Source organism: Trichoplusia ni, chromosome 3, assembly GCF_003590095.1.
Source record: "Trichoplusia ni isolate ovarian cell line Hi5 chromosome 3, tn1, whole genome shotgun sequence".
NCBI lineage: Eukaryota > Metazoa > Arthropoda > Insecta > Lepidoptera > Noctuidae > Trichoplusia > Trichoplusia ni.
In genome coordinates, this window is record NC_039480.1 from 14,091,811 (window position 1) to 14,102,499 (window position 10,689).

The following is a 10,689-nucleotide window of genomic DNA, read 5'->3' on the forward strand; positions in this document are numbered from 1 at the left end:
ATTATATTTTTATGATCAAATAAAACAAACCAGAGCTTTACATTTTGCGATTACCATTATAATGAGAACGTTTTGAATGTTGATCTGTATGAGTCTTTAATTTATGCTACATTAAGTAACAAAAGTACAAAAAAGGAATTTATGCTTTTCATATACAATTTGTATATGGCAAGGAACAATACGCGGCGCGTGGGCAGCTCAGGCTGTGTAGTCGCCGTTAGGGCTACCACATCAACTGTTCTGATTTAAGAGGAAAAAAACACGTACGTTTTATTAGCCATACCAGTTAAAAACTATAAGTAATTACCTGGTAAATAATAACAATTTAAATAAGTACTGTTCTGCATACTATAAAATTACTGTAAATATAAAAAGTACCGATACCTTCTTAACCTGCCTTGCAACTTTTGCTGTTATTGCATTAATTAATCACTTTAAAACAGAGTAGTTGTAAATTGTGTATCACTCCAAATGAGGCATTTTGAATGTGATATTAATCTCAAGCATAATGTCCGCTTGTCTATGCCGACGCGCGACGGGACCAACGTGATACAATATCACAAAAATTGTTCTATCCTTTTTTTTAAGTCACAAAAAGTTAGTACAACCCTACAAGTGACGGGCTAGGGGCTACGATAGAAGTTGAACGCACGCGACATTGTTATCTCAGCCAGGTTTGGGCGAGAATAAATAAAACTCTTCGTAGAAAAACACACATTTATTTTATTATTCTGTCAAGCTGTTGTAATGTCGCGATAACGCTTTATGGGACCTGTTATCGTGCACTAACGAACTTTCTACGCAACCTCTTCTAAGATGAGTACAGGCTATAACTCATGACAATCAAAATATTCTTAAGAACTTTTGGATCTTTCCGTTACAAACTTAAATTCGACCAATTCCTGTAAATTAGAAGACAATATTAGATATTTTATTTACCTAGTCATAAACTTACGATTTACATAACCTGTCCGATTGTTAAGTTTTTTTCTAATGAGGTATCCTAATGGAATGGTAATTCTCATCGTATGTTTTTGTAGCTTTTGGCATATAAACACGAATACGTTAAAAATTAAATTTATTGCTTGGTAATAATATTTTATAGGAATGTCTAAAACGCAATTTTTATCAAAAGTGGAAAACACTGCTAATGTGCGACCGGCTATCATCTTGATATTCCGAGAGATATTCAAAGTTCAAAATACCGGTTCCCCGTCCATCAAATTATGCCTTTACGTACATAAATATGAATAATTTTAATTGATTTACAAATCAAATTTAATTGATCAAAAGCTATTACAACTGTTTCTAAATTTGATTAAATTTTCATATTGCTATGCACATATCACTCGTGCCTCGAATAAAATAATTTAGAGACTAATTGGACAGCGCGCGTGACTCCATTTTAGCCGTAAATCTTATGTTTTATGAGAGGGACAGATAGCTGTATGGTTATGGAGTAAGAGAGAGAGGTGTGTAAGGGTGACGTTAAGGTACATTAGCAGCTTTTAGTTCGGTATCGGCGCCCGCGTCATTTGCCTTGTAATGGCCCGGGATTGCCTCAATTTGAATCTGCCGACAATCATCTTTTTGTACACTTTGCTGGCTAATGGATCACGGTTGCTCTATTCTTTGTTGTTGCTTTATGCGTGCATTAGTTGGGAATATATTACTTATTAATGTCTGAAAATGAAGGACCCAAATTTACATTTCAATAATAAGAATGATTAAACTCGAAATCTTTTATTAAGTAACTTCTTTTCGCGCACAACAAATGTTTCAAATGTACAAAAACTGAAACAAAACGCTTAGCGGTTTTTAGCTACAAACGTCGTTTAATTTTGCACATTAAAATTTGGAAACAGCATTTGATTATGTTCCAATAGTTAAAGTTATGAAATATAAACCGTAGAATGTGGCAGTTAACACCCCTCGGCACAGATTTTTTGTAATTCTGTTTGGAAACAAGAAAAAGAAATCTATGCGCTTTTTGTGAGCATTGTTTTTGTGTGTTTGTCTTAGCGCGCCGATAGCGACGGCGACAGGGCTCCTAAACTTGCAAGTTTATACTTTTTATAAACTTCGGGTAGCTTCAGTAATTTAACTTGCGCAGATAACACTGCCCAGCGAATGTCTTCTAAATGATTTCGCTTCTACAGTGAAAAATACTGTGTAGTAAAAACGTTGAGTCAACTAATGTAGGGGAAAAAGTAATTTATATTTTCACTTTTATAGTAAGGTTACAAATAACCAAATAGATATTGGTCACCTTATTTTTTGAACGTTTCAAGATCAGGTAGTAACCCTTTTGTGTTAAAAGGTCGTCAACCCCTGTACAGGGGTAAACATCTACCTACCACCACGTGTGTTCGTATACGACCACATGAGCCCCACTTGTTGCTAATGCTATTAATTACTTATTTACAAAACATATTTTTCAACGTTCGCCCATTAGTAGGGATTAAGGAAGTCCCTCGATGACGTGAAAGTAGGATATGATGCGACAGAACACCGTCGCCGTAATAAAAGAAAATCGATGCGTCAGACAAGCCCAACGTTTGATTAATGCTCTGTGTTGTTGGGACACAGGGGACCTATTTAAACGATCTGTGTAGGTGTAACATGAGATGTATCGTCTCGGATTCATGAGTACGTCGTCTCGATATTGCTGAGCAAAGTATATTCAAGTTGTTTTTATAGCCTTAGGCCCAATGTTAGTGCCAATAAATGTACGCTTGTACTAGGTGCTCGTAAACAGAATAAATTTCGCTTCAGTGCTAGAGAAACTCTAGAAATTGAAATAGCTTTCAAAAGATCTTCTTCTTATAAGTTCTAATTGAGCATTGTATGGAATGCCATTGGTGATAGCTAGTAAATAAGTGATTGCAAAGATCTCATTCAAATGCATGAGTTGACGAGACAAGGCGAGGAAGTGTCGACATGTATTTGTCTGAGGCACGGCGAGACGTAGGCCACACAGACAATGCACTCTAACATAAAAGCAGCGTCGTGCTTTTATTGGCCGGCCATGTAAAATCTTTACGTGGCATCTTTTATAGTGCGGTGTGTCGTATAACTCGTATATTTTAGCTTTATGGCGTGTGGTTGAGTCGCCGTGGGCCGGGCGGCCGGTGCGGCGCGGCGGCGGCGTGGGCGCTACTCCAGAATCGAGGCCCACGTGCCTGATCGCAGATACAATTGTCCGCTCACGGCTTGTTTATGGGAGCACTTCGAGATACCGACGAGAAATGACACCTCGATCGCGTGCCTTAATCTACCACTCCCTCGCCCGCTACGAACTTTCATCTAGATTTTGCGTTGATCCAGTTTAATACATTTCAGACCGGTACACATTTTGCAGTACAGAACAAGTTTTGAACTTCATTGCCAAACTGATTCTGTGAAGTAAAAACTTTAATGTTTGTTTGCGTATCGGATTTCAGTAAAACAGTTAATAAGTAATTACCCATGCTTCTGTCAATGACAACCATAATACATTTCTTTGTGGTATATAATTTTCATACTATAAGGACCGGCGGTTGAGGCAGAATCGGCTCATAAAAGCGTAGTGGCACCAAGTGGTAGCAATTTGGTTGTGTTTTAATGCTTTTTATTGGATGAAATAAATGGAGTCGCTCGACAGTGTCGCGCTGGAAACGGAATACGTAATGAGCTTTCTGATAAATTAATGATACGGTAGCAGGGATCCAATCAAATCACCCAAATATGATAAAGACAACATTTTGATATTGCTATTTATAAACTACTAGGCTGTTGTAATACATTATATTGTTTTAGTTATGCACTTATGACAAATAATAATATTAAAAAATTGTAAATTGTATTTCTTCGCTGTTTTTTACTCAATAACTTAATTGTATTCTCATTGCAAAACGCAAAACACTAAATGTGTATTTCTTTTCAGTGGTCTGACCTCAACGACTGAACGCGCAGTAACTCCGGTGTACCTGCGCTGCCGCGAGGGGAGCATCTCTTGGGTGTATCCCCGCGGAGCCCTGCGCCTGCTGTTCAGGCCGCCGCTGCCGGCAGACGAGCGAGACTTCAGGGTCTGTGTCAGGGTGATACGCCGGCCCGACCCGCCCGACCTGTTCCATACGCTGCTGCTTAATGATACAGGTAACTTGAACTTTGCCTTTTATTAAACAAGTTGTTCAACACCATACCGATCACACCATACATCATAAAGACCTAACGAGTTTATCTAGTATTTTAGATATGAGAGCAGGCAGTATATTCGGCTGTTATAACGACATAAGTAAAAAAATGTCTTTTGATTAAGGGAACTGACTTCTCCATAGCTGTTTAATTCTTATCTAATAAGTAAACCATTTTTTACAGAAGTCCCGGAGCGGTTTCCTGCGAGACTGTTCGTGGAAGGCGCTCGCCGACTAGTTCCTCTGTATGCGCCTAACGACAATGACCCGAGGGAACTACGCTGCTTCCGAAGTCGACACGGTCGGGCCGCTCTCTACGTGGAGGCGGAACCTGAAGACGGTCCTCAAAGGAGAGAAGCCACCTTCAAGTACGAAGCGAGGCCGCTTGTGAGGAGACACGACCCTTCCACTGCGGACTGCAGGCCGTGCTCCGAGTCGGAGCTAGAGCTCGCCTTCTGCACCAGCGACCTCGGTGAGACCTCCCGCACTATCTCATTACTATTGTAGCTGTCCCTACACCGCAATAATGAGTTATCACAAAACCAGGAGCCCTGGCCGCTGAATGTTAATAAACCCGCGCCTACGCCGGCCGCACAGTAATTTGTCGCCATCACCGAGATTCCTCGCGCCTCAAATTATATTAAACGTTGTTACACTTGAATATAATTTTCTTCGCTTAACTACCACGAAGTATTTACTCAGCCAACGCATAATTCTGTTGGAATATTTTCGAACTTTAAACAATGTTGTATTTTTACGCAAATGTATGCAACCGAAAAAGGTTTACGCATTGTTTGTGAGGCCTTTTGCGTCGCCGCTAAGTGCAAGCCGCCGTTGTAAAGCTTAGATTGCATTTTATACCGGTTATGAGTCACGGAAGCTTTTGCATATTAGCGTCGCGTTGTGCGAGCCGGGATGAGCTGCTTAGATTCAATTTACGTCCGTAACGACGGCGTCCGACAACTGTATACCGGATAGACTGGTGCATGGGCACGCGACGCGGCGGGGAGTTAATGTTAATAGTTTTTTCTGGTTTGATAAATTATAATAGTTGAGGAGTTATGTCACTGCAGCGCATGCGTCCCGCCGCGCCGCCCGCGCACCCACGTTATTAGCCGCCTCCAACACGTATCATTGATTTTTTGTTTGTCATTCAACAACAAAAAAATACACGTATTTTTTACAAAACCAACGTACGTGTTAAGGTTCTTTGTCAAGTAGAAATGACAAGCTATTGTTAAATTGTCAAGAAAGGGAAAAATATTATCCGATTGTTTCTACGGACGTATTAGAATAAGTAATTTATGAATCTTTGGTTAAACGGAGAGAGAATTGTTTATGAAAGAATTGAAGCAATAAATAAGTTTCAACAAGCGAAGGTAGAATATAAGTGAACATTGTTTTTTATTTGATTTTAACACTAGCTTACAATTAACATAAGTTGTCTTGATAGCACGGCGTCAGATGATGGCTCGTTAGTGGACCTTCTATGTAATTATCGTCAGTCAGGCCGCGGGTTGATGACCGTTAACCAAAGACTTGGACTATTCACTTATCTATCTCAAACAAAAGCTGGCTTTGAAAAAATACGGCTACATTTTGCGCTTACTCATAGACGAAACAAAAAATGTACCGAACAATGGCGACATCGTGATTAATATCTGTAGCCCGTAATAAATAGCGAATCTCTGTCGCGAGTGGTGGTACAGTCGACCACACAATACCAACACTTTGACAAAAACAACGCTTTTATGTCAATTGTTTAAGGTCGATTTTCGTATGTTTCGAGTTACGTTCTTTTGGTTGATCTTACTTATAGTTAGTGAGCGAGTTGCATTGTGTTCTAGTTTTATTACTGTTAGTGTTCTGGCTACGGAGATACTTAAGAGATTGAGGAAAATGGTTTCGTGTAGAACAAAGCTTTAAGTTTTGTATAGCCATTCGTTAAAATAACATACATTGTCCTCCGAGTAATAGAACTTGCTTCTTGAAGTTACTTTATTCTAAGTGCGGTATTAAATTATTATTCTAAAATTGTTCTGTATACGTATGCGTTAATTAGAATCTTTATGACATCTGAACTTTAAATATGAATAATAAAAGGCCTTACTGACTCAATTGTGTTTTCAAAACACGCTTTTTAGATAGCCCAGTAATTAAACTTTACAACTCCCTAATTTGTTTGCGCCATAGCTATGACTATAATTAACAAAACTTTGAACACAAATGATGAACAAATATATGTATTGATAAATAATGAGAGATACATATTTTATCATATTTAAATAATTGTCTCATTAGTTTTTTATCTAGAATTTTGGTAAACCAGTATTAAAAAAAATAAGTTGGCATTAAAATATAAAGTAGTCCAATATAAATTAGAAATCTTGATTTGACTTTTATACGCAATGGAATGTAACGTGATATGAGAAATAAAATATTTATAGTGTTAACTGATTGTATCTGCATTAAACTTAGATATAAATAATGAATAATTTGTATACTAATACAAAACGTGAGATCGTGTGATGTGGAGCCAAATACCGACACTACGCAAACTTGTATCAAACGGATGTATGTTTTACAAATGTTTGTGCCAAATTTAAGCAACTATTTCGATTGACAACAAACTTTTGTGTGTTTTACATGTTTGGGTCATGTTTGTTACACTTTGATACGCATTCTAGGCCAAACTTTGCCGAATTTGCCGGCATGCCCTAATTGTCTTTACACCTGTACATTCCAATATTGCCGTCGATAACTTCGCCATATTTCTGCATAAGCTCTGAAGGTCATAAACCGAAATAGGGTCATAATATAATCCCAAGATAACCTATGAATGTAGTATGTACAGAGATATTAACAATTTTTTCCCATCTTTCCAGTGTCTCGAGGTGTGATAATTTCGAGCGAGTCTCGTGAGGATTTGGACACGACACAGTTGACTGTGCGACTGACCAAGCTCATCCGGGCGACCTCTGGTGGCGAAGCGAAAGACAAGCATGATTTAGAACAAGAGGATGATTACTATAGGTAAGGAACCTTATAAATTATCTTAGGATAAAGCTCATGTAGCAAATAAGTTAGATAAATTAAGTAGAAATACTCGTATTGCTAGCCGCCACTTTTCTCGGTAGCCACGCATTGGTCCTGAAAGTCTGAGGGGCACTTAGGAAGCGGGGTATGGCGGGCGAATCAGGGCGCTGATTAGTATCAAATATGACTTTCGAAAAATGTGACTTAGGAGCCTAATTTGGATAAATGATTTTTGATTTGATGGGTCAAGTCATCCTATTACGTTACGCTTTCCACACTTCCTTAATAACAAATTGGTAAAACTAGTGGTAAAAACTAATTTCAAAATCGATTGCTACGAAATATTTACTAAATGGTTTACTCAATTAAAAAATGATAGTTATATCAAAAGTTCATAACTAGATCTCTAAGCAATTAAGTGAAAGCTACATTAGACATAGTGTAGAAACATACCTATATGAACTAAAAATTTCTCTCTATACTTTTATATATGTAGGTATATTCGTATCCTCCATGTTTTATGAGTAAGGCATTAAAAAGTAGATAGCTGTGTAATTGCACTCCCCGCGTAGATAATTGCGAATAACCTCTTATGTAACCCATTAGTGAGCTGATTACGAAACCGTGTTGCAGCGACGACGTATTTCTAGTTTTTGTTAAGTGCTGTCGAAAAGTATTGTATTCGTAGCTTTTTATGAAGATTGTGGGAGTATGATTTAAAGTGCAAGACATTCGCAAGAGTCAATTGAAAAGGTTTTTCTTTCTTATTGTAGACGTCCTTAATATTTACCTTCAACAAATGACGATAGTATAGATATTATATTATTATAAAATGATGCAACGGTTTCCTCACGCGTATTTTCAGGATTGCCCGACTAGTTTCGGACCCAAACGAAATCCTGAATCATGAGCTAACGCGGCGGCAAGATCGCGATTATAGACTAGTCATTTTACAATAGGCATATTTTTTTATCGCCCATAATTGAGTAGATAACTTCTACTTGTAAATTCTACATATATATATTTCGCTTTTATACAGCTTACTAACAATTAACTTACGTAACGGATGAGAGCAATTTAACTGAGATTACTGCTATTAATTGTTACTACTTAATTTATCTTGCAAGGCACGGTTCAAGCTATAATATAAAGTTTGTAGGTATATACCTTAGTACTTGAAAAACTGCCAGATTGATTAGATAGGACCTGCCCACATTTAGAACGGCCTCAAAATGTGTTGTTAGATGTAATCTAGAACCTGTACTTCTACGCTGTGTTCATAAACTGTAGAAGCAGTAAAAAGTTTTTAATGTTTATCTGTGTAGCAATCTCCTTGAGGTAATTTGTGCGCGTAGAGTACGTATAAGTGTATATTCGCAGTAGATGCAGATTATACTATATTACTGGATAAGTTTAAAAAAATGGACATTTTGAATTCCCAAGTCAAAAATTGCGGTGTTTAATTATTATGAATTTAGAATTTTTTCCGCAAGCCACTTCTCAACACCTTTTCAATTTAAAATGTGTGTACTGCGACATTATTATTTGTAGGAAAAATGGCTTTGAGTTAATTTTGCTCGCTTAAGCCGTAATTTCATATATCTTCAATCATTTATTTGCTTTTGGAGTATTGATTTATCTGATGTTATCTAATGATCATACTGCTCACTTTACCAACTAACCTAACCAACAACAATAACTTGTCTGTAGGTACGACGTCGACAACAGCTTAGAGGCCAGTTCCCACCGCAGCCACAAGCGGCGGAGATCAGCCCAGCCCCTACACGCGCACGTGCACGTCCCGGCGGCGTGCGGCGCGGCGGCGGGCGCGGGGGAGTTCCTCGTCATGGCGCGCCGCCGCCTCGGCAGGTACGCGCTCGTGTGCGCGCCCCGCCTGCCCGACTGGCAGAGGGTCGTGGCCGCCAGGGACGCTGACGGGGCCGCGCATTGTACTCTGCAGCATTAGTGCGAAGCCAGTTCGATATCAAGAGAAAATCGATACCTGATACGACAGTGGTAGGATGCCGAAAAAAGTTTAATAAAGTTGATGGATGTGGAGTCAACCCTGTCCAGGGTGTTTGGAGTCTTTGACTTTGGTGTTTGCAAAAGGAACAGTCTGTCGTCAAGAAATACACTAATTGTTGCTCCTAACAGCGTTAACAATGAAGATTGCTACGCATTTAAGTCAGAACTCCATATCGTTTGAGCGCCAACTGAAGAACATCAAAATCAGTGAGAGGAAATCGTTTCCGAAGTAACACCTTTAACTGGCTTTCCCATGAAAAATCCGTCGTTCTACCAACTGTGTCGTGATCAGTGAAAAACGCTCAAGTGTATGTTGTCTCTGTGGACACTCAGTGTAGAGACAACAGCTGACATTTTGTTAAGTCGTACTCAACAGTGATACATTGTTGCTAGCTCCTATATTCGAAGAATTACCTTAAGATATATTATGTTACTGCTTGCCATAAAATAAGCTTGCGTATAAATGCAATATTGTACAAAAGTTCTATTCTTTATTTATGTATCAAATGTTTATATTTACATAATGTAAAATGTTTGTAGATTTTAATGAAATGTGGTCCAGAGTGCCAAAATATATAAGATCTTCAGTTAGACGTAAGGTTGATCTCAACTCTGTACATATTATTGTTAAGTGGGATGTGTTGAAAGCCATATTAATTAAGCACCATAATTATAGATAGTAATATATTGCAGATATTGTGTGATTTTGTTATATGCCTTGTTAGTGCCACTATTGTAAGTTTTGGTGTTCGTGAAGACACTAACATATTAAGTGAAAGTTTTTTGGAGATATTTGTAATTGATATTTTTCATATTTAACTAGCTGGCTGGAATTGTGAATTAAGGCCTCTATCAATTTTATAGCAACGTTTTGAAGTCTTTTTTTGACCAAGATTATAAAATATAATTCAGCGTCAAGATACTGTTGCAGAACTATTAATAGCAGAGCCAAAACTAAGCAGTGTTTATATTTTTCGGCTTTACTGTTACTATAGTAAAGTAACAATCATCAAAGTATATTTCAGATATTCCCACCCCTGGTGATTATTATCCGATTTTTTATTTGGGTCATTTTGGTTATTTCTTAACATTATTTTATCTTCCATGTCATCCACTATCATAGTCCAATAGGACCACAATCCATAACTTTACTTATAACTCGGTGCTTTTAATATATCAATGTCTTTAGAGCTTCCATACAGATTTATATTTAATATTCTTATATCTTAACAGATACCATACAGCCTATATTGTGAATAAGTAGTAATATATTTTGTACAAACATTACGATAGCTGTCAATTTGTGATATAGTTTACAACGAGTATGTTTAAATGTGCCTATTGTATATACGAGTATATATAGATATTGACAATACAGTGTTTATAAATATACACATATTATGTAAAAAGAAAACTGTTAAATAAAATAGTTACAAAACTTATTTATATTTTT

At 37.6% G+C, this 10,689-nt stretch overlaps 1 protein-coding gene across 1 annotated transcript in view; it reads left to right on the plus strand.

Annotated features, from left to right (window-relative positions):
• LOC113492029 (meteorin-like protein) overlaps positions 1-10,679 on the plus strand; it is a 29,998-nt gene extending 19,319 nt beyond the window's left edge. The window contains exons 2-5 of the mRNA XM_026869305.1: positions 3,926-4,137; positions 4,360-4,647; positions 7,061-7,208; positions 8,922-10,679. Of these exons, the coding sequence (XP_026725106.1) occupies positions 3,926-4,137; positions 4,360-4,647; positions 7,061-7,208; positions 8,922-9,177 (904 nt within the window). The 3' untranslated portion in view covers positions 9,178-10,679. The remainder of the gene's footprint in view (positions 1-3,925; positions 4,138-4,359; positions 4,648-7,060; positions 7,209-8,921) is intronic.
• Positions 10,680-10,689: the final 10 nt, after the last annotated feature.